Here is a 26,030-nt window from a genome sequence, read left to right as displayed (position 1 = left end):
CATGAAATTAACTATTTCTTAGATGTTAATCTACAACCAGATCAGAGCCATGTACATGAAAATATACAAATTCCTGCGTTAATTTACATAATTTATTCACACAAATATGATATTTTTTTTTATAATAATTTTCGTCAGATATCAAACAAATGCAAAATTAAGATGACAAATATAAGAAATATCGCTAAACTGAATGAATATAAATCGTCACGTGGTAAGAAACGCCCACTTCTGAAAGTTTTTTTATCGTTTCTTTTTTTTGCGGTCTTTTAAAATGATTCCTTAGTCGCCTTATATTTATTAGTATATTTGACAATTGAACGTTGTTTAGTTTTAACTATTGATGTGATATGTCCTTGAAATATTCAGTTAGGATTTTATCAATTTGAAGCACGTGGGTTTACTTATTTGATTGACAATATAATTTCTGCTAGGATAATTAATTATTCACATTCACTCATTACATATGCACACTTGAGGCGGGATGGATTTAAAAATGAGCATCGATTGGATAGTTAAAGTGTGAAAACTTTAATAATCCATTAAGCACGTGGGTAGTTAGACAAGAAATATACCTCAGTTCAACCAATCACAGTCATCCTAATAAGGCAAATGCTTTGGCAGATTGTGTAGAATAATAACTTGTGTTCAATTGTACTGTGTGTGGCATTTTATATGGGCAGTTCACACGGATCTTGCAGTGGATACAAAAATACAACGTTGAATTCTGTTCTAATTTCTATTTTGATTATAAAATTTGAGGTTTTCGCCTCCTTGGATTAAAGACTTTTGCTTCCAGTGTCTTGTTGTGCATGTGGGGATTGAAGGACCAGTAATATTTCACTAGAAATGGAATGTAAACATTAGACTATGAAGTTCGCGTCAGTACAATAGGAATTTCCTTTGTGATAAGTGTGTCTTGTTGTGTCACCGACTTTTTACCTAGGATTAGATTTACATAAGCCTCCATTCTGGATCTTAAAATGTACCCTAACAGACATCCTGTAAGTCCATGTTTTAGTTTTCTTTGTCTTATACTGTATAACCACTTGAATATAATGGCGGGTAAACTATCAATTCGAAGATTTTATGATTTTCATGGAGCCTTGTCTCCTGCTAAACATGTTTTAAAATTGTTTATTTCTATTTTTTCCTAGGGTCCACACCAGACGGGGCAACCTTTCAAATTTACAGTGTCTGAATCTTGCGACAGAATAAAGGAAGAATTTAGCTTCCTACAGGCTCAATATCACAGGTAACATAGCTAGGCTATTAAATCTTTAATGTCAAATTTTATACCAAAACGGTAATGATTTTGTATACCATGATCAGTAGACCGTAACATTTTCTGACAGTAATTTTATGATAATGATTTATGTTTCAATTGTAACTTGTTCATATTCATATTGTTTTATAGACAAATAAAATTGTTTATTATCCCATTCAATCAGTTTGCATTGACAGCAAATGTTTTGGTCTTCTGTTTATTTTGGTATTTTAAAGTAATGGATTTTTTTTTACAGCTTAAAAATGGAATGTGAAAAACTGGCTCAGGAGAAAACAGAAATGCAGAGACACTATGTTATGGTGAGTGACTGTTTAGTGATGCATGAAATTGACAGGATAATTGAAATTGCATTGATTATGAATTATGAATGTAATTTAACAGATGCAATATTGGTGATTAGGATAATTTCAATGTGTATTTTTATTTGTATTCACTTGTCACTCAAACTTTTACACTTTACACTATGTCATTATCATGTGTAACTTATATCCATGAAACATTATAATGCTTTTCAATTATTTTTTTTCAGTACTATGAGATGTCATATGGACTTAATGTAGAAATGCATAAACAGGTAAATAATTTCCATTTGACATTTAATTTATTCTAAACTTAAATTTGATAATTTCCTTGACAGTACAATGCAGGTGTATTATCACCCTTTATACCTACAGGATATATATATATATCATAAACACACTAAAACATGATAATATGTATATGGTAAGGAGTGGGGGTCAGTTAATAGTGAGGGTCACACATTGAATGATATTAATGTTGGGAGGTTCTACATATATTCTTCTAAAAAAAAACTGAAGTCTCAGCAGTAACATTCAAAATAATAGTACTAAGACATTCCGTGTTCTTTGCAATGACCCTAGAGAGGAAACATGGTCATATTCTACGAGATATGAATATCTCCAAACAATACAGTATCCATCTATGACTTTTGGAAAAGAATAAGAGAATCCTGAATACAAATAAGTTAATTGTTTTATAGTTTGAGAAATCCATTTTACATGATTATCTTCTCAGATTTGTCAATTTTTTTTATGGTGAAAAATGCTTATTTGTCAAAAGGATCAAATATCTATAAAATGTGGATCATCAACTGTGGAGTCTAATGAAAATGGTGTCTTCTGATTGGAATGTCAATCTTGCAGAAATACTGAATAAGCCCCTCCCTCAATTGAAATGTAAAAATGATGGACATTGATAAGTAAAAACCTGTAAAGATTTATATTTTGATTGGGAGTTGATGTAATATCTCCAGTATTAAATTGGATTATGTCTTGCAGGCAGAATTATACCTGAAGCAGTGTTATATTGCTTTTGGCAAAGTGCCAACTCTGTACTGAATTAAATAGTTAACAACAAGCACATTTTTGTGTATAATAGTTCTGGGGCTAGTAATTACTCACTGGTAAATAATTGGAGTGAAAAAAAGCCTGCTGTTTCACATTTATGAGCATAGAATGGCCTAAAGGTTATAGCTTTATTTGTTGTCAGAAAATTAAAATACTTGCAAGTAGATTTATGGATGAAAGGTGTCTCTAATTTGTTTTAAATGATAATTATCTCACTTTCTTTTCTTCTCGTTTATGTTCACAAAAACATGTCAAAATCATTTGAATTGAAAAGATATTTGATAACATGAAACTATTAAAAATTTATAACATGAATATCTTTAACTTTGAGACAGACAACTTTTATATATTTGCATTATTTATCAACATTGTTTTTGACAGAATTTCAATTTTCTACAAATTGCTAGAAATGTGTTCTCCTCTTAAGTTGAAATACAATTAGAGAACAGAGGTTTAGTCTTCTCATAGTTAATAAAATCAACCTTACCCAATCAATATAAATAAATACATCACTTTGAACCAAATTGATAATCTGTTCAAACCAAAATACTGTCACCATGGAAACTCTTTAGACAAGAGTCTTAGATGATGATCAGTGTTGGGAAAAGAAAAAAATCTCTTCACAATGATTGTAAGAGAAAAAGCTTTTTGGTCAATAACTTTATTTAATGAAACTCTTAATGGATAATCAATAAAAGTTTATTGCTAATATGCAATCCAACTTGCTCTGAGTTTGACATGGCTTTGTTGAAGCATACATTGGCAAACACTTGAGACAAGAAGAATAGTGATAGGTTGGGATCAATAGGAAAAGAAAACAATGGGGAATCCTTTATCTTATTGTTAACTCTTGCCACTTTTGTTTACATAGTCAACAGAAATGAAAAACTGACAGTAAATATAATCATGTTAATAAATGAAGGAAATCAATATCAATTGCTGTAATTTAATAAGTGGTAAAAACAGAAAAAAATCATAACAAATTGTTTTGAAAAGATTGATTGAATAATTTTCCTCAACTTCTAATTGAATGTTAACATTATAAGATTAACATCTTCAGATTACTTAAATCTTCCTGCACTTTGGATCTTAGATTGTGGATTAAACAGAAAACTACATGTAATGTATTTTGGAATTATCCACTAGGTTGGCTATCCTATTGATCTTTGCATCACAGATTATGAAACTAAGGCATATTTCATTTGTAATTGAAGAATTAGAAGTTGATGAAAATTATTCAATCAATCTTTTCAAAACTACAATCCCCCCTTAAATGTTAGGTGTATATATATGTGGGAGAACAATCGACAGACGACTGAAAAAATCTAGTATACACCTAACGTTTGAGGGGGGATTGTAGTTTCCTCTTTTTTCTGTTCACTGTCCTCCCACCTATTCACCTCAGTCTCTGGTACCCTGACATGTGGGGGTTGGGGGGTTGGGGGGGTAGTGTACAAACTAGTTTTCTTCTGTTGTCTTTTGACTGTTCTCATACCTATTAACCTCAGTCTCTAGTACCCTGATATGGGGGAGGGGGTGTAGAAACTAGTTTTCTTCTGTCGTCAGTTGACTGTTCTCACACCTATTCACCTCAGTCTCAAGTACCCTGTCCCCCATCACTCATAAAAGGTGATATAAAGCTACACCAGACATCCTTATATTTACCAACTGAAGAAAGTGTAGCCAGATGTAATTTGTGTCTATGCTATAACTGACAAAATATGTTATAAAAAATAAGGTTAGCAAAGAGTGAAATGATATGCATGTTAATTACCTTGCCATATGTTGTCGCTTACCAAGGATCGTTAATTAACTTGGAGAAAGGGAAGTGTTTTATAGGAATACCAGATGATGTGAGAATAGGACATAGCATTTCTTTGTAATCAGTGGAAAATAGAATGTTTGATAGCAGTTAAGGGTCTGTGAGGAAGATTGATGGACATGTTTAACATATAACATTAGATACACATATGAGGATTGAAATTCCATAAAGTTTACTTCACACTGAGGTCCCCTTGTGAAGGAACTAAAAATGTTATTTATAAGGACCAGGCAACTTTACCAGATGATTTTTGTCACTGGCTGTTTTACTGCAGTTTTCTGTTTTTTTTTTTTTGTTGTGTATAATTTTGTATATGATAAGAATTCAGCTCCTAAAATTGGCTTTCAGATAATTATTTGTCTTTGAGACTTCTTGATCTCACTGTTGTGTGTACATGTATCTTTTAACAGTATTTTTTTATGTGACCTTGTAGAAGTATAAATATATGTTTTAATTGTTGGTTAGTGTTATTATGATAACTTTTTTCCTACATTAAACCCATATCCTGTCTTTCAAGGAAATCTACATCAGATACATAGAGCTTATCAGATTTTAGGTTATTATTGTACATAATTATTTTCAAATTGGTCTTCTGTACTCAATTTCACAGAATTTCCTCTAAATTAAAACCTGCTTTGAAAATTATAATTGCATTCTATGAATGTACAAGTGTGTTTTGACACTAAGCTGGAATGAAATTTTAGAAAAGGGTATATTAATACTAACAATTATGATATGTAATGCTTAATCATGTAGCCTTTGGAAAAAGATACTTTTTACAAATATATATATACAATGTAACAAATATACACGTAATCCATAGAAATATATAAACTTTCATTTTTATTTTCAGACTGAAATTGCCAAAAGATTGAATGCAATATGTGCTCAGGTCATTCCATTTTTATCACAAGAACATCAACAACAAGTTGCAGCAGCTGTAGAAAGAGCAAAACAAGTAACAATGACAGAACTCAATGCTATTATAGGGGTAGGTGTCAACATGAACAAGAACTCTATTATGGGGGTAGGTGCCATCAAGTATAAGTATAATATTGTCTAATGTCAGCTTCAGTTTTAACTTTAAGTGTCATTTGGTAGTTATGTTTACAGTATCAATTTTCATTTTGATTTAAATTAAAGATTTTTGTTTTTAGTTCTTATTGTTGAAAAGGGAGGGAAGGAGGGTGGTAGTCAAAGCAAGCATAAAAAAGAAGTACATACAAACATGCCAACAAAAATATTTTGTTATTGAGAAAAAATCATGTATGATGAAAAACACAGCAAAATTAAATAAAAAATCTAGATTCAACCTGTCACATGTACATGTAGCTATAAAGTGTTGATATTACCACAACCTGACAATCATGTGATAGTTGTACAAAGATACACCATCTGCTTTTATCAGAGGGGTGCATTTTTCTTTTGTTTAAAACATCCCACTGCTAAAGAAAATCCCATTGCTTTGTCAGGTGTCCAATTAAATGTAATACCAAAAGATTGTGAATTTTTTTAAAACGAAGGTAATTAAATACTTTGTTTATTTCACATTTCCCAAAGATAAAAGCAGTTGGTAGACCACAATTTGACAGGATTACTCAAACTTATGGTTTTATAAATGTATAGCCTTACAAACCACAAAATATTAATTTAAAACCAGTCCATCCACAGATTACTCACACCCATTACATTGTATGTATCACCTGTATATAGGTGAGAGCAAAACAATCATCTCACCTGTTACAAACTAATTAGTAGAAATTATTTTACATCTGGGAATGCTTAAAATGTTTATAACCTGTAAATAGTGTAGAAGAATAAAATTATTTCAAACTATGAAATAAGCCTTTAGATTTCGCTTTGAAATTGCAGATCTTCTTTGATATTGAAGAAAATACAGTTTATTACTTTACCTAAGAAGAGTTCACCCATACATCTTTGACAGAATTTTATTAATCAAATTCATCATCATGCAGAAAATTATTAAGGCTTCAGGCTCTACTTAAACCTCAAATTGAAGAACCTGTGGCAAATAAAGACCATCAATTTTATATATATGTATATTTGTCGAGAGGCATTTTTGCTGCTAGTTAAGAACTTATAAGTAGCAAATTATTAATTTCTTTCTTATAGTATCTTATGTAGACATAATAAGCACTTCCAAACACTGAAATATCACAAGTGTGATACTTCAAAAATAGTCATTAATAAAACCTTTGCCAAAGGACATTGCCTCATATAAAAATGAGTCACCAAAACAACTTAATCCACATGATGAATTTCTTTTTTATAGCAACAGATGCAGGCAGGACAGCATTTAGCTGGGGCACATGGACATGGTGCCCCACCCTTCCCCATGCCTCCTCATCCTCCAGGCTTACAACCCCCAGGGCTGCCAGTATCAAGTGCAGCTAGTTTATTAGCACTAGGTCATGGACTTGGAGCCGGTGGTCATTTACCTGGCCTTAGTAAAGATATTGAAAAAGGTGAGAACTGTCTTCATTTTAAAATTAAACTGTTGTCTGACATCTGTCTCCATGTCAATCAACAATTAATATATATACAAAAATTAGCCATTATATATGAGCGTTTATTTTGGTTATACCTTGGGTTTAGTAAATTTCTCTTCTTGCTCTTTGAATCCATAAAAACCTTACAGAAAATACAGTGTAATTGCTTTTCAGAAATGTATATTGCATGGTACAATTTTTAAAATGTCACATGTTTAAATTAATTTGACAATGGATGACACAAGTATTGAATTGAGAAGTCCTTTGTTTGGAGAGACAGTGGGCTCTTTATATTTAGTGCGATATTTAGTTTCAAAAGACAATGACCTTAACTGAATCATGATTACATACTTAAACTGTTAGTTTTCCCTATTGAAGACTGTACCTTGACCTATAATGGTTTACTTTTATAAATTGTGACTTGGATGGAGAGTTGTCTCATTTGCACTCATACCACATCTTCCTATATCTATTAAGTAAGTAATCAAACTCATGATTCAATAGGGAAGACTTATTTTTGCTAATTAAAAATAAAGTGAATTACAGAGTGATAATTTAACAAGTCACAAAATCTGATAAGACATAGTCATTAATCGAAAATTTGAAATGTTCTCCGTAAGAAAATTGTTTGGCTGACGTAACTTGTTTTCTACTATTCTAATTCCGCTGCTATCAGTTGATTGAGATGCATTTCCTGGCTCTAAGAATTTATTTTTCTCCGATATTGATTTTACATTATTTCGCATGGAAGCGATTAGATTTATTTTACTCTCGGGTCAAAACTTCCATTTCTTATGGGTAAACTATCCAGATTTCATGTATTCAGACAGTTTTATGAAAAATTAATGTCTGTATTGATTTTCCCTCCCTTCAGTTGTTTCAACAGAATTGTCTAATCAGAGGACAATGTATTATAGTCCCAGTGTTGTATGGAGAATTCTGAATTATAGATGTACAAGATAATGATATTGACAAAAAACATTTCTATATAGTATGGTGTCCAAACTGATGGACTTAATTAACAGTGTTGGAAAATGTCCAGATGTTTAAATACTTTTTCTACTGGGGAAAAATATCGTATGGAAATCTATCACTAACTGAAACATAAAATAATGAATTAAACAAACACATTTCCTTTGGCTACAATTTAATGACCAAATCTTATAATTTCTTTGTTTCCTTTTCTTTTCATATATGGTTACAGAAGAGAAAAATGTAAGTACATGTACTATAATTATATAATTGTTGAAATACTTCATAGATTCAGATGTTTTTGGAAGGGTTGCTATAAATTAAACACTACTTATGCCACATCCTGCCATCCACATGCTTGTTCTCAACCTGAACAAAAGAGTATACAATAACATGACCACAAACCAGGATTCACTTAAAACAAATAATTTCAATGTGGTTGATTATTCTTTTATACATGAATATTTTGTGGTTTTTGATCCATGCATGCATGCATGTACATATGAAATAGTATTGTGTAGAACACTTCAATTCTTAAGTTCACTTTTTTATAAAAAAATCTCAGAAAATCTGAAAAAAGGTTATAACTGCTTTTCTTCATGGTCAACATCTTTATAATGCCCCTTTATTAAGGTCCTCTTGTTTATCATGTTTCTGTAAAGCATGTGGTTGTTGTCAATGCTGACATTTTACAGGTATAAAATTTCAAATGGTCAACCAATGAAAACAAAAAATCGTAAGTAGGGGCAAGAGAATTTGAGATGGGAAGTGTATTATGTTACAAAGATGGATAATGAGATCTTGTGACATGTATAGACCTAAGCTTGTTCAAGTAGGTATTTGTGATCACTGAGGCGAGGAGAAAGTTGTTAAAAATTGTTGAATTGTACTTAAACATGTTAAACTCATTTAAACACCATTGTTGATCTTACTGTCGAAAAATCTATCCATTAGTCATCCCCATTATCACCGGAAAATGCAGTCAGCCAGCAACTTTATACCATCCATATTAAAGGAGTTGTGTTTAAACATCATTTTTAAGTTTGAATTTCAATCTAACGTCATGTAAAAAAAAATTAAAATCTAATGTGGTGAGATAAATAGATCATTTTTTGGCGACATAAATTTTCATGATCGTTAATTTAATTGTGTTTAGGTTTTTCCCATACCTTTACTGAATATATGTCTATTTTATTGATGTGGTATAGGATTTTGTGGTTTGAATAGGTGTGAAAATGTTGATACATTGTACAGAATTATCTATTTTTGTCTCTGTGTCATACTGTTACCTTCAAAGAACAAAAGTATATGGAAACCAGTAGTCCACATGAATTCTTTATTAACAGCGTTTATTTGAATGGGGGCTAAATGACGGAAGTTCAAATAAATAAAAGCAAACCTATCTTTCTATTGTAATGAAGATAATGCTGTCTTCCATTGTAATGAAGATAATGCTGTCTTCCAAATAATAAAAACGCTGTACTTCAAATTCAACATGTTTAAGTTGTTTGTTGTTAAAAAGCTTGCTACATTTACTCTAAATTAAGATAAATCAGAAACCAAATGAATCCAGGTGTATTCAGATATAAGTGCTAACAGTATTGTGTCTACCTAAAATAACCCTATATACATCTGCAAGTTTACTATTGGTAATGCAAATAGACTAGAAAACTTGAAAATGCACAGTTTTTAGAGGTTATTGAGAATTCCAGGGCAGCATTTTATTTTTACAGTACTGCTACAAATTTCAGATTCATTAATAATACATTTTCACATATACCGCAAGCTATTTCCTCACTAAATGAAGCTAGAACTATATTTATTGGAGATTATGCCTTAAGTAGTATAAAAACCTTTGAGGAATTATAAACGCATGAGAAAACCAAAACACTTTTGCAACCCCGATTTTAATTTGATCGTAAAATGTCAACTTAGCCATAAAAAGCATACAGTAATATTGTTCATGTAGCTTAAAGGGCGACATGCAGATCGGATCAGTTCTTATCATTCAAATGGAATTGATTCGGTTTTAAAGTAATTCCGGGATTAGAAGAGATTTATTTAAGAAGGAATTCTTACTGTTTTTATGCTGTGATATTGGGGTTGTTGAACCGTTAAATACATTCAGATATCTTTTTCAGCTTTATGTTTTCAGTGTGCGAGTTCAGTTTTTTGCTTCAAGTCTCAGACAAAAATATTTTAATCAGTATCAGAAAAAAACCTGCTGAGGTGTCCTTTCTTAAGCCGCTTCAGTTTTGATCTTTAAGTAGGAGTATAAAAAGGTCATTTTGGGGATATTTTTACATGTTTTTTCTTTTTAATAACTTTATTTTATTTTCATTATCAATGATCAGGAAAAATTGAGGTATTTAACTGAAATGTGAAAAAAGGTGAAGTACTATACCGGTACATTATATCTATACACCATATTTTGTGATAAGGTTTCGTGAAAACAATTCCATTTAAAAAGCATTGAAAACATCCTTAAACTGTCTTCAACACCCAAGAGTAAGATATAAGGTTAAAGGTCAAAGATTAAATAGCAACCTAAGTGCAAATTGACTTTTTTCTCAACCTCTGGAACTTTGTAGTATAAAAATCCATCATTTGAATGTGTGAAATACAAACACAGACAGTGGGTAATATAACTTTGTGATGGGATATTAGCTACTTGTCTTCATAATGCTTTAACAATATTTACATTTTATAATATTGAATGTTAGCCCATGGATCATAATATTTCAAAAGCTGTTACTCAGAGGCCGTAGAGCAAACACAAATATATTCATCATTATTTGTCCTTGTTTACTTCTGCTCTATGAAAACACTAGTTAGTGTTTAGTTGTAAATAAGTGTATTCATATAGATTTTCCAAGTCAATTGAGAACTTGTGTACATTAGAGTCTCTGCACACACTATTAATGGATTGCTTCAGGGTTAAAAACAATATATTGTTGACATAGTAATGTTTCCTTCTGGGGCTTTTTGAAATTACGGAATTTTTCGTTGTTTAGATTGTTGAGGAAAAATTGTTTGATCAGAACATTGAAAGTGGTTCTTCAAATAAATGTTTAGAATTACTTGGTGTGTCAACATAAGAAGATAAAAATCAATCTTAAGAAGAAATTTTTATCAAGAAATTCAAAGATTTCTGTTTGTTGAAGTGAACCTCATTTTCTCCAAATGACTTTTTTCTCGCCATGTTTATTGAGTTCAATGAGTGAATCAATTGTAAATCTAATGACATGTGCCTTGAAGTCTAAACCATCCTGGCACTGGGTGGAGGATACAAAGTTTCATTGTGAGCAGGACATTGAATTGTAGATTGAAAAGTTTTCAATGGTCAAAAATCAAGACTTCACTCATCTGCACTTTTATCCTTGGTTTTCTTAAAACTTAACTTGAAATCTTCTTGAGATAAGACATTTGTAAGAAGTAAAGCTTTTAAATTCTTTTAAAATAATCTGTCAATGAGAAATGTGTTAATACCGATAATTAATTTAATTGGCAAATTAAGAGACGATTAAGATATTAGGATTATAATGTGTTGTAGGCTATATTATCCTTTAGTAATAAAATGAAATTAAAATTTTAAGCTTATTATAGATTTTAGCAGGATTTTCTAATATAAATTTTAATCTAATAACTAAATAATTTAAATCTGAGGGTTTGCAATCTTTTACTATACTGTAATGTTTGGCAAACTGACAGTTGAACTAACATAATTCTCAATGGATTATCTGATTATATTGAGAAACTTTAATATTATTTCTTTGCACATAATAACTTTAACAGCCTTGGGATATATTGTTTAAAATGGTCTATTACAAATGGATATTGAAATCCAAAGGCACAATATTAAAAGAATAAAAGAGTGTTGTGATTCATAACTTGAGAAAAAACATCTTGTTATCGTTCTCTTGTCTCAGTGGATTGACAATTTGACAAAATCAGGCATGAAATTTAAATGATGTAATTGGAAAAAACTGCAGACTTTATTAATAATTCTGACACAGAAAGACAACAATCTGGCACTTGAAAAACAAAATCGTCAAAAGAAAATTAAAAGTTTTTATTCAGAACATCTTCTTCCCCAATTAGCAAAGAATATCTAATAACCAAAAATCAGAATTTTTAAAAATGCAATTATACCATCATGCAGTCATTGATCTTTGATATAATTCACAAGTTTCCACATGCTTAACTTTGAATTTGAATTGACTGAAAAGTGTTTTAATTTCATTGATCATGTTATATAGATACTTCTTTATCAGTGTTCAAATTGCATTGAATCATTTTGTGTAAAAGGATATTTTGCTTTTATGCCTTGTAAGCAAAATCTCAATAACATGCTACATAAAATCTTAGATTTAAATTTTACTTTTAGAGAAAAGTGTAAAATATCAATTTAAAACTGTAAATTACATTCATATAAATGGCTGGTTACTTCCATTTTGCATAAAAAGCATAAAGAAACCATATTGAGTATCATTTAAAACAGTTTATAAAGGCAAAAATAACATGCTTTTAGATATTTTCCAAATGTAATGGACTTCTATTTTTCACAATTTAATACTTAGGTTTCTTGTTTTAAAAGCAGTTGTAAGGTTTCTTCTGTTAGGTTTCTTGGGTTAAAAACAGTTTTAAGGTTTGTTCTTTTAAAAGCTGTAGTAAAGATTCAATGTCTCAGATCTATAAAGATAAGGAGGAATGGTATGATTGTCTATATATAGATATACATGGAGAGATAATAGACTTTTAGATATTGGGTTTATTTGTTTCATTGATTTTTAATTTCAGTTTATTTTAAATTAAAAATAACCTTTTTTTTTAAACAGAGGTCATCAGCATCTCCTGGAGATAGAGAAAAATATGAAAAATATTCCTCACATCCTCACAGAATACGAACTCCTGACAATCCTCCAGAATCCTCAAAGAAAAGACCAAGAATGGAGGAGAGCAAAGCCAATGTTAGCAGTATACATGAGGTAAGAATCTCTAATGTTGGAGTGTTATAAATAAATTAACAATGTCACTCTTAGCATAATGTCATGTAAATCACAACATCCTGTTTATGCAGATATAGAGAAGAGAATATATGTGTAGGAGGTACAATCTGGTATTGTTATCACTGTTAGGTTAATGCATCAACTCTGTGGATCATAGAAATAAAAGCCTTATTTTTGTGAAAAATAACCATTACAGAAATAAATAAAGGGAAATGCAGTTTAGAAATTATTAGGATTGTGATATTAGTCACTGACTGACTACTCATATGCATGTTGATACAAACACTTCTAGCTAAATCTTTCTTTTAACTTGTTCTTTTCTAATAAATAAAATTTTGACCATTTCCAGAGCAGTGAGGGTGAGAAATCAGATCAAGACGAGCTTGTGGTTGATGTCGGTGAAGATGCTACTGGACCAGCTGTTAATGGAGATATGTCTCCAAGAGAAAAATCCAAAGATCTGTCAACAAAGAAAGATGAAAGAATTAGTCCCAGAAGTGACGCTTCATCTCATGCTAGTTCTACATCTCACAAACACAGAGAGGTAATGCACACACTAAATACATATCCCGTCCTTCAAGACAGGACAGGACACCATTAAACTAGTGTCCTTTCTTTAAGAACAAACAGAAGACATGACACCATTAAAAGAGGGATCCTCCTTTTAAACAAAAGACAGGACACTGTTACAAGTGTCCTTCCTTAAAGACAGGACACCATTAAAAATAGAGTTTTTCTATCAAGAACAATCACAAGATATGACATCATTAAAACAAATTTCCTTCCTCCCAGACACAAATAGAAAGAGAACACTATAGAAACAAATGTATCTTCTCAATGACAGAGGCACAGGAAGATTAGTCATTGTACACAAAATAAAAATAATATTTTCAAGATTACATATAAAAAGTAAGATTCCTGAATTTCACCTTACTTTTCTGTATGTCAATCACACCTGGAAAAGTTCTTAACTAGAATTTAATTAATTTTACAGTTTGTCAAATTGAAATAGAGTATTTTTTTCATTTGCATATTTATAGGTAGGGTAACTCTATCAGCTTCTTTAAGAAGCATCTTTATTCATTTTCACTGTTGAAATTTCAATGCAATGGTCTTATTTTTTAGTCATTACAAAATGAGAAGTCAACAACTCCTGTGTCAAAACCAGCAACCCCTACTAGTTCAGGAAACACAACTCCGGGTCCCTCTAGTGGTAGTGCTATGAAAAATCCAGCCAAATATCCTTTAGGTGGTAAGTGTCTCATTGTGGTGATGTTAGGTTTTATTGATGTCTTATAATTGCTTCTTACTGTTCTTCTTTGGAACAGCTGCAGTATTATATTATATTCTGCATCAAATATATATATATATATGTATGTCTGTCATAGAATTTTAGGTGAAGCTTTGGGTCTTTGGACTTAAACTTGCTAAATAATAATAAAATATGTCTGTAGAAATTTAGTTTCAAATTATTGATATGTTTTCCTAATGTAGTTTGTATTTGAAAAGTGGGAGGTTTAAATGTGTGTAGGTGTTTTAAATAGGCAGGATCATTTTAACAGTAAACCTTTTGAACCATAAATTATTTAACTGTAAACTAAAATTCATTTTAAATGTTTAATTTGTTTACAAGTTTTAAAACAATGTAGGCTAGATGTAACCAGAAATTATTTACGCCCAATTTAACCACATCCCTTTTAACATGGCAATCCATTTCTGTCAAAAAAATTTATAGAAATTAGTTCATGACCAAAAGTATTCATACTTAATTTGTGGTTTGTATGACTAATCGTTCTACTTTTTTTAATGCACCACAAGTTTTTTTCACACAGAAATCATCTCATGGATGAGTAAATTTAATCAAAAATGTTATAAAATTGCTTTTAGATATGTTGTATAATTTATTTTAGATGTAAGCATGTTTAGCTTTTTTCATTTTATTTAGCTTTCATGGGTTTGCAAATAAAATGCCAAAAAAAAAATTGTTTACGATGTGTATTAAGACATCTATTAAGAATTTGATATATAAGGTATATACTGAACACCTGTACACAAGGTAAAAGGTAATTATATAAGGAACTTTTTTTCCCCATATAAGTGTTCATTTTCCGAATTAATTTCACAGAAGATTTAATAAATATGCTATAACTTACGATACTTGTCATTGATAAATTCATAATAAAACCAGTCATTGAAGAAACCTATTGAAATACATGTAGTTCAAAATGAAAGAATTAATATGACAATCAATTATCCCATCAAAATTTTTTATGTATGTATGTTTTATCATACTAATGTTGATGTTGTGGACTAAGGAAATGATTTTGCAAGTTTGGACCTTCCCTTAAAAACGGAGTCTTTAATAAACATTTTTAATTTGGAAAGTGTTTAAAGTTTAAACTTTGGTTCAGTGTATAACTCAAATTTTAGGAATCTGCTTTTATTATCTCATTTTATACTTACAATTCAGATTTTAGCTAGTTTGTCACTATGAAAATCACAAATAAAATTATCATTAAAATAGTTCCATGCATGAACATATTACTGGTTCATTGTACAATTTATTTTAGCGAGGGGATGGGGGTAGGGATGGTTGGAGGGGTTGAAATTTGATGTTGTTTGCATTGCTTTTGTTGTAAACCTGTAATAAAAACATAACATACTTTCTGTTGTATAATGTACAACTTAGAAATCATGAGTTATGTGTGTATTCAATTAAGTGTTGTGTAATACACATTAGATGTTGTAGAACACGTAAGACTTTGATGTTGTGTAATGCCTGATTACAGGTGGTTATCCTCCCTTTATGCCTCCAGGAGCTCACGGATTACCAGCAGAGGTCCCTAGCAGTGTATACAGTAATGGTATGCCCTACAACAACATCTCACCTAATGCTATAAATAGCTATAGATCCTCCACCAATCCTTTGTTTGATCCACATGCTCATATGAGATCAGGAGCAATCGGAAATATTCCTGGTGGAAAACCGTAAGTATTTATATGATTAACGTGCCATGCAGTGTTTATCAAGTCTATCAAACTAAAGCCTGAAAACATGAAAGAAAAAGTTCTGTGGAATAGTCTATTTACCAATAATAGGAGTTGTTTCCCTTAGAAGGGGCATACATTTTCAGTGCCATAGAAAAGATATAACAAATCTGCAAATGGCAAAATAGACTACTGCAGTCTTATACTTCATTACATTTCTAGTTGGGCATCAACAATTGGTAGGCAAAAAATCTGGGAAATCTGGTACTCCTCTGAAATTTGATAAATTTATTGACACATTGCTTCACTCTGTGCCATGGGTTTTTTAATTGTTAATTAAAATTGCCAAGTAGAAGCTGTCACAAGTAAAAAAAGGTTGAAATAAAATTCTCACTTACAAAATCTTTTGTTACAAGATTTAAAGATTTAAAGATTTTTTTTAATAATTAAAAAGTTTATGAAGCCGCTGTAATAGTAGTTTATGTAAAAAAAAACTGCACTTATACAACCAAAAGTACTTATATTATAATGTCAAACACATTATGTCTTCAATATTATTTTAATCTGAAAACTTTATTCAGGTTACAACATCTTTTTACTTATTAAAGATGCATAAAGTATAGAGAAAAACATATCATAGTACATGATGCATTGTTAACATGGAAAAATTGTAACACATGCATTGTTAATTTAACAAAATATGTTTACATCAATATGCTTATAACATACATTTAAAATCGATAAAACTTAAAACTACATTTTAAGTTTTATGTTTTTGCACTTACATTACACGAAAGATACATCAAATAACACACACACTTGTATGTTAATTTTCATGTAAACATTGTAATTGTTTTCTCACTGCAAGTACGTTTAATGTGCCCTAAAGCATTATGGGTAAAACAACGCACATTATGCATGTTGTAAAACATCATTTCCACTGTCACGAAGGGAGTTACATGTATAACATATGGTTAAATCATGTAATTATCAATGTCAAAAGCAGTTAGTATTTGGGAATTATAAGTCATGTTGTTATCGTTATACAAACATAACAAGTTCGTTCCTCCTTATTTAAATGGCTACACATAAATGATAATAATTGGATGGATAACGTAACTGTATGGTTATAAATAATTGTTGCATGAATTAAGCAAAGATAAAAAACAGATCAAACACATGCAATTTTTTGTAAATTATAGCAGTTCTGGTTTTAAGTCATATGATCCTTCAAATTTAACAAAAAAGAGGAATATGATTTATATAGTTGAATGGCTAATTATACGTTAAAACATGTGTACAAAACCTGGCTAATTATACGTTAAAACATGTGTATAAAACCTGGCTAATTATACGTTAAAACATGTGTACTAAACCTTTCTTTATAATCCATGGCTAATTATACTATAAAACATGTGTACAAAACCTTTTTTATAATCCATGGAAAACATCAAAAAAACCACTACTTCACATCATTCTATGGATGAGCATGCAATCAGTTTTATACCCTTTTCTGATTGGTCCCTATTCATGGTTTGTTGATTTTGTAAACAGAGCTTACTCATTCCATGTTAGTGCTGATGGTCAGATGCAGCCAGTTCCATTTCCACCAGATGCTTTGATTGGTCCAGGAATTCCACGTCATGCTCGACAGATCAACACATTAAATCATGGAGAAGTTGTCTGTGCTGTAACCATTAGTAACCCAACAAGACATGTTTACACAGGGGGCAAGGTCAGTAATATGCAATAGTCATATGTAGAAAATCTATAGACACTAAAATGAACTAAGAAATAAGTACATGTGTTCAAAAGAAGAAAAAAACTTGAGTAACCTTATTTTGCCTAAAAATTCCAGCAAGTTTGAAAATAATAATTTGGTGCAGGGTATTTGAGTTACATGCACTTTTAATTTCTTTAATTTAACATAGATTTTAGCCTTGTTCAAATTTCTTGACCAAATATGTGTCTTTATAGACATCTTTTCCTCTTCTTATAAAACTGTTTACCATTTGAATTTAATATGAAAAAAACAGATACATTTGATCAAACATTATGAATAATAGTATCCATGTTTTGTAGGGCTGTGTAAAGGTGTGGGACATTAGTCAGCCTGGTAACAAGAGTCCAGTTTCACAACTTGATTGTTTAGTAAGTATAACTCTCCAGCATCAAATTTATTGTTACTACTAATCTGAATAAGAAAATTATGAATAATGGTCAGTTGAATATGCAAAGCAATTTCACAGAATGCTATTCAGACAGGTTTAAATTGATGGTTCTATTTTGGCTTTGTTAGGTTTTGAATGCACTATATTTTAGAACAACTGTATTCTTAAGGCAGCAGTCCGTTTAATACAAGATATGTCAAAAGAGAAGAAAATAGAAGCTTTTGCTAATTTCGTTTTAGCCACATATGTTGTTGACACAGTGCTTTGTTCTCACCATGCGTATGAACTGTAACTATCTACCCCAAGACGTACCAGTAATGGAGCAGAAGCATTCCACAGGAATTATAATGAACTATTAAATGCATTTCATTCTTCAATGTTTGTGATTTGGACATTTGCTGTGTAAACTGTCGGTTCCAAGTCCGAATAAAGGAATAGGGAAGTCATTTTTCTTCTAATTGGCGCAAATGATACCATGCAATTTTAAAACAAGTGGCGCAAACATAGCACTGGAGGCGCAAAAGGACGCATTTTTGGCACAAACAGATCTCTCCCATTTTTAAGACCCATCATTGAGTGTTGTTTTTTTTCCGGTATGTATATTATTATGGTAAGGATGAAGAGATATGTGATAACTGTTCTTAGATGGCAGATTCCTAAAAATGATTATTTTTTTATTTCAGCAAAGGGATAACTACATTAGATCAATCAAATTACTACAAGATGGCCGAACTTTAATAGTTGGAGGAGAGGCCAGTACTCTATCTATCTGGGATTTGGCTGCTGTAAGTAATCCAGTCAGACATTTTAAATGGAATTTGTTGTCACAGAAAATTTGTTGTCATGTTATTTTTGCTTAACAGTCTCTTTTCTTGTGCTTGTTGCTTAAAAGAGGGGCAAAAGATACCAGAGGGACAGTCAAGTGCATAGATCGAAAATAAACTGACAAAATCTGGCTAAAAAAGAAACAACATAGAAAACTAAAGACTAAGCAGCACTAACCCCACCAAGAACTTGGGGTGATTTCAAATAGTATTTCCTTCTTAGAACCAAGTTTTCTTAACACAATAAAAAGTTTTTTGTGAAGTATTCAATGATAAATTGATCTATTAAATAAACATGATAAATAGTTAATAGACATATATTTATATAATGCAAATCTACTAGCACTACAGATCGACTATGAGCTTATTCCAAGCATATTTCTTTTTGTATCTTCAAGTATGATTTTGGTTTGTGTGAACTTGACTGATGGAATTATTTATATAAATTTGTGTAGTAATATCCACGTGTATTTGATCACCAGGCTCCTACAGCTGTGACTTAACAAATCTGTTATATAATAAGGTGAACTTTCAGCTCAGTAAATTTATGCATACTTATGTCTTTTTATCATTTGTCATCCATTGTAACAGCCTGGTGTTTTTCGAAGTAAATGAAACTTTTTATTAGAATATTCTCATTTGTTCTGATGTTCTGTTTCTTGATATTTTTTAACCATCAAAGTGTACATTCCTGTGTAATTTTCTATAATAGAGACCGTTTATCATTATAAACATTGGAACGAAAGATATATTTTATTTTACAGCCAACACCTCGTATTAAAGCAGAATTAACATCTAGTGCTCCAGCATGCTATGCCCTAGCTATCAGTCCAGATTCTAAAGTGTGTTTTAGTTGCTGTAGTGATGGTAACATTGCTGTGTGGGACTTACATAATCAAACATTAGTCAGGTAGGACCATTTACATGTATATTTAATGATGTTATATTCTAATAGAAAGGGGTACTGGAAAAATAAGCTTATTTGTTTGATTTCATTTTTTTGTCCAGGGGCCTTGGTGGCCAAGTGGTCTAAGTAGTAATTACTGTAATCACTAGCCAGTCAACACTCAGGTTGTCAGTTCAAACCCTGCTCTTGCAGGTGCACTCGACTCCCATGTTCACTTTCTGGAAACGTCAGTTTTCCTATTGAAGGTCGTTGGTTTTCTCAGGGCACTCCAGATTCTTCCCCAAAATAAAAACTGGACAACCCTAAAGTGGTGCTTAAAAGTGGCGTTAAAACACAGGAAATCAAATCAAATCAAATCATTGTTTGTCTCTTTCCCATTTTCTAACTCAGTTGTAAGGAAATATAGTTTTATCAACGTTCCTGCTTTTGTTCTTTTGATTGGTTAAAATGTTAGTGAATTGAGAAATCAGAAGCCTTTATAAAGCTTGTAATAAGGTTGAACATTTAAATTCATGGTTTATGTATACCCAGGAAATCAATAAAAATTGGTACACCATAAAAAAATAAAATGTTTTTTAGAGAGATTGAAAGAAAGGGGAAGATGATTTGGTATAAATACCTTATTATAACCATAATATCTAATTTATGCATTTGACTTTCAGACAATTTCAAGGTCACACAGATGGTGCAAGCTGTATTGATATCTCACCGGAGGGTACAAAACTGTGGACAGGTGGATTAGACAATACAGTTAGATCATGGGATCTCAGAGAGGTATGTTTACATGGTTATAGATAAGTGGATAAGATATGGAAAATAAATATTAAGGGTGTCACATGTTCAATTAAATACACAAACAAAGTTTATGTACATACAGTATATAGAAGAATTGCTACATAAACTTTCAATATATCTTTCTTATAAATGTTTTTTTTTTTGTCAATGTGTAGACAGCTTGTTACAAAAAAAATGAATAATTATCAGATTTATGTTAATATACACAACTTAAATCAATTCTTGGTTGAACAATTGGGAAGAATAGAGATTGATCAGTGTGATTTCTGAAATTGCTACATATAAATAAAATCAAAATTTTGATAGTTAATTTCTATACAATGCAATACTGGCCTTGGCAACATATTGTCAGTAACTGAACTCCACTCAAAATATGAATTAACAGAAGCATATCTTAGATTGTAATATTGAATCATGTATTTTGTAGGGAAGACAGTTACAACAGCATGACTTTAGTTCACAGATATTCTCTCTTGGTTATTGTCCCACTGGGGAGTGGTTAGCTGTAGGGTAGGTATTTGAACAAAGTTATGCAAATACACACAGGTAACAAGGTTATTATTTGACAAATGTCTACCCAATGAACAGAATTGATAGCAAATTTTGGAAAATTGCAGAAAAATATCTCCCTTTGATGGGCCGGGCCGTTGACCATCTGCTAAACTTTCAATTTTCTACCACAAACTTAAACATATTTCATTAAAATTATTTTTAAAAAGTCCTCTATTTTAAGGAGATTATGCCACACAGAATGTTTTAAAATACATATCTACACATGATTGTCCTTTATCTTAAGCAATAAACATGTTAAAAACACAATAAATTATCACCTTTAAATGACACATAGGCTTAACAAAATGATAAATATTGTTTTCTGTGAGGAGATTGGAGGTACATGTAAAATAACATCAAATACCATCTTGAGGGAGTGTTAATATTGGTATGTCCCAGTGTTTAAAGGTCGTATAGAAAGATCATCATCAGATGGTATGTTTTCATACCTCCAAAGGCTGTGATCTCCTCGAGGGAAATGTTTCACAGTGAGATATGTGGAGGAATCTATTTTCATTCACATAAAGGTCTTATCTAACTTTTATATATGAATCAAGTTAAAAATGTTGCATGGACTTTGACATTTAGTAAACAAACAATATCGAACAATAATTTGTCGTGTGTGAATACTTGTGAAAGGAGGCAACTTTTAATTAACTCCTGTTCAGTAAGGGTGCTTAATTTACAAAATGTGCAGAAAAGATACCATGAATTTTTCAACAAACTCTTTTAGGACATATCTTGATCTAATTATCTCAATTAAATAAAGTTAGTGTTAATAAAATATAATTTGATATATCACGACTTTAAGAATGTAAATAATTTGTGTTACAGAATGGAAAGCAGTAATGTTGAAGTGTTACACTGCAGTAAACCAGATAAATATCAGTTACACCTTCATGAGAGCTGTGTTCTCTCACTTAAGTTTGCTTACTGTGGTAAATGGTTTGTCAGTACAGGCAAAGATAACCTCTTAAATGCTTGGAGAACTCCATATGGTGCTAGTATATTCCAGGTAAGGCTTAGTTAATTATATGATTTGTGTCATAAAAATCCTGGTACCAAAGAAAACAAAAATTCAAACTTAATATCCTTTCTGTCCGTTTGTTTAATTTTTTTGTCTGTTATGTGTTACATCAATGTGTGAAGCATTTATGTAATAGTTTCTCTAAAGGAACAGAAAAAAATGACAAAAAATAAAATTTCAAGCAGGGTAAAAACCTGAAAAGAAAATGAGAAATATGTCTATAATTACTTCTTCAAAAGTTTTCTTGATTAATACTGCACTAATGATAAATGCAAGTTTACAAACTTCTTATGTTATATTATTTATGAAAAAAAAACACCAAAAAAACACCATTGAAAATGCTAATAGAGTTACATGTTGCAATACAACATTCTTTCATGTGTATTTTTTATTTGTAGTCAAAAGAATCATCATCAGTTTTGAGTTGTGACATTTCTACCGACGATAAATACATTGTGACAGGATCGGGAGATAAGAAGGCAACATTGTACGAAGTTATCTTCTAATGAGACACTACCGAAATACATGTGAGGATGAAAAAAGTTTATGTATGGAATAATTAAGAGAAAGATGTTTTTACGTAAACAGAATTTAATTCTCTTGTATTGAAAGGGCTATTCTGATCGGAAAATTGTACAAACTGTCAAAGGATAACCTATGTTAGGTAGTGTCCATTGGAAAAAGAAGGTTGATGCAAGATTGTTTAAGATGCAGTTGCATGGAAAGTCAAATATTTAGTGTTAAATTGTCTTCGTAAATATACAATTAACACATAGGGTAGTTAAAATGGCAATTACATTTCTCAGAACCTGTAAATAACGTGTAAATTATGGAGGGCAGATGCAACATTCATTCCTGGACAAGTTACAAACTAGAAAATAGACTATGCTAGTCTGTAGCAGATCTGAGGAGATTTCAGTGCTAATGTGTCTCAAAGAGTGAGACTTTAATCCAACTCTGTGAAAAAGATTGTGTAAATGGAACTTGTTTATATGTATATAACTGTAGATAGATGTGTGAAGTGTTGTTTAATAGTAGCAAAGAAATACAATTTCTTGCCCAAGTTAGTCCCTGTGATTTTTGTTTCCATGGAAATACTCCAATTATCTATTCAGGGTTTGAGTTTTATGGTATGTAAATTTCTCATCTCATTTCCTGACTATAAGTGAATAACTTTGGGAATCTTTATGTTTATTGCTGCCATGAATGTAAACATTATATGACCCACAAGATTTTTCACAGTGATCATTTGATGTTACAAAATGTGAAGCTAATCATGTGATCAATGTCATGTGATCATCATCATCAAATCATTATAATGGTAGCACATTTATATGTTGTGTGTTTCCTTGGATGTATACTAGTGACTACAATGTGAAGTTTACTTTACACAAATTACATAAATTGTTTATCTTTATCATGTGTTTCGAGTTTTTATTTAAGTGTACTATTACAATTTAGTTTCAGATGCCACTATGGTTATCTGTGTGATTTCTGTTATATATGTACTAAAGCAATTTCAAATGTTCATTTTTCGGATAATTGTGTCCCCTTTCTGATATGACATCTGAGCATGAACATGAATGTGCCACTTGACACAAGCAAATATATACATTACATCACCTGACATGTTAATACAATCATATAAAAAAAGTCTAAAAATAGATCACAGTTGATATGTATTTCATTCCAAATTCTGTGCTGCTTTTGCCTTATTGAGAATGCTTCCTCTTAGTTTCTCAAATAAAAACATTGGGCAAAATTTGTGCACCTCTTTTCACAAAAATATTATAGAAATACATTAATTTACATGCATGACTTGCAAGTATTTTTCGCTTTGTGAAAAGGGTAACCATGTTAACTGTAATTTTTTTTTATTTTGAATATCTAATAAATTTTAAAATAGTCAAAATTTTCTGCAATATCTCTTTTATTATATTCAGTGTATTTCTTGTCCTTAAACATTCACTTCTAAGATATCATAATGTAAAGAGAAGATGTAAAATAAGGAGATGTGGTATGGCTGCCAATAAGTAGACTAGCAACAAGATATTAACCTAGAATTGATAGACTACTGAACATACTAGAAATACTCAAAACTAGAGATTCTAATGAGTATGTAGACTGGTAGAACTCTTTTATGGAATTTTAATCATTCGATTTGGTGTGAGCATGCATATGTTGAACTAATGGCCTTAAATCAAAATAGGTGACTGTGACCAACATTTTATGAACTCAGATTTAGTTTAATGTAATGTGTGATTTATAATAATAATCTGAGTATGAATCCCCCCCTTTGAATAAAATGTGACAATCAAAATCCATACAAGTTGAAGAAAAATGGACAACATTCTGGAACCAGTCCACTAGTACTACACAGAAAACTGAAAATGAGAAACAAACAAACCAGTCCACTAACACTACACTGAAAACTAAAAATGACCAACATCAATTGGAACATTAGAGAAAAAACACACAAACCAGTCCACTTATACAATACACAGCAACTAAAAATACCAACATCAATTGGAACATGAAGAAAAACACACAAACCAGTCCACGTACACTACACAGAAAACTAAAAATCACCAACATCAATTGGAACATAAGAGAAAAACACACAAACCAGTCCACTTATACAATACACAGCAACTAAAAATACCAACATCAATTGGAACATGAAGAAAAACACACAAACCAGTCCACTTATACAATACACAGCAACTAAAAATACCAACATCAATTGGAACATGAAGAAAAACACACAAACCAGTCCACTTATACAATACACAGCAACTAAAATTACCAACATCAATTGGAACATGAAAAAAAACACACAAACCAGTCCACGTACACTACACAGAAAACTAAAAATCACCAACATCAATTGGAACACGAGAGAAAAACACACAAACCAGTACAATAACAAGACATGTACACAGAAACTAAAAATCACCAACTTCAATTTTGAACATGAGTGAAAAACACACAAACCAGTCCACTAACACTACACTGAAAACTGAGAATGGCCAACATCAATTGGAACATTAGAGAAAAACACACAGACAAGTTCATGTACACTACACAGAAACTGACTTAAAATCGCGAAAATCATTTGGAACATCAGAGAAAACATACAACATAGCCCTCAAACACTACTCACAGAAAACTATAACGATGAAGATTTACGTCTAAAGATTAGTTTAGGAATCTAATAGACATACAGCCAAATCACTGCTTCCAAAAAGAAAAAAAAGTGATTAATTTTTGACTGGGTCTATACATGTGAAGTTTGAAAATATTTGATAATTCCAGCTTTGTAACTTGATGTAAAGATCAAGAGAATCAGAGCAGGCTCCTGTGTCAAGTTTGTCTCTGGACTGTTTTGTCATAGATTAAGTTGGATCATGAAAAGGACAGAAAATGTGTTGACCTATTACAGTTCATGTCTTTTCTGTTTTTGTCTAGGAGACACTTATACATGTGAGATGTTTTCAACACCTTATTTGAAGTTTCCCGATTAGATCCATACCAAAATAAGTGCCTATTATACGTCACTGAAATGTATTTGCATGCAGTGTATTATGTATGCCCTTTAGCAAAGTTTCATGTCAAATTTTGTATTTCGAAGTTTAATAGTACAATGTGTTTATGAAGATATTTTAATGATATAGTGTATGTTGTTGCATCAGAATCCTTGTAAATCAGTTACAGGAACAATTGGACGCTGTTCCCCTTGGTCGTGTTTCAGAAACTCAGAATTTTACGTGGTTTTAATTTATTTCATTTGTTTTATTA

General features: G+C 31.1%; 1 protein-coding gene across 1 annotated transcript; it reads left to right on the top strand.

Annotated features, from left to right (window-relative positions):
- Positions 1–677: 677 nt before the first annotated feature.
- On the top strand, positions 678–22,918 carry LOC143071274 (transducin-like enhancer protein 4). The gene is made up of 19 exons (XM_076245480.1): positions 678–1,004; positions 1,158–1,255; positions 1,524–1,587; positions 1,818–1,862; positions 5,331–5,468; positions 6,771–6,963; positions 8,192–8,202; positions 12,798–12,947; positions 13,318–13,512; positions 14,094–14,220; positions 15,758–15,956; positions 17,511–17,691; positions 18,039–18,107; positions 18,811–18,912; positions 19,716–19,861; positions 20,521–20,632; positions 21,081–21,163; positions 22,040–22,220; positions 22,631–22,918. Exons 1-19 carry the CDS (start codon positions 984–986, stop codon positions 22,736–22,738), a joined length of 2,223 nt encoding a protein of 740 aa, XP_076101595.1. The 5' UTR covers positions 678–983; the 3' UTR covers positions 22,739–22,918.
- The last annotated feature ends 3,112 nt before the right edge of the window (positions 22,919–26,030 follow it).

Source organism: Mytilus galloprovincialis, chromosome 4 (genome assembly GCF_965363235.1).
Source record: "Mytilus galloprovincialis chromosome 4, xbMytGall1.hap1.1, whole genome shotgun sequence".
NCBI lineage: Eukaryota > Metazoa > Mollusca > Bivalvia > Mytilida > Mytilidae > Mytilus > Mytilus galloprovincialis.
The sequence above is the reverse complement of the archived record's forward strand: the minus strand, read 5'-3'. Positions and strand labels throughout refer to the sequence as shown.

Bases quoted from the DNA above. Each gene is read 5' to 3' on its own strand.
- LOC143071274 (XM_076245480.1), top strand. From the start codon at position 984: ATGTACCCTAACAGACATCCT. The intron at 13,513-14,093 runs GTAATGCACACA...CTTATTTTTTAG, and splicing joins CATCTCACAAACACAGAGAG to TCATTACAAAATGAGAAGTC. The intron at 19,862-20,520 runs GTAGGACCATTT...TTTGACTTTCAG, and splicing joins CATAATCAAACATTAGTCAG to ACAATTTCAAGGTCACACAG.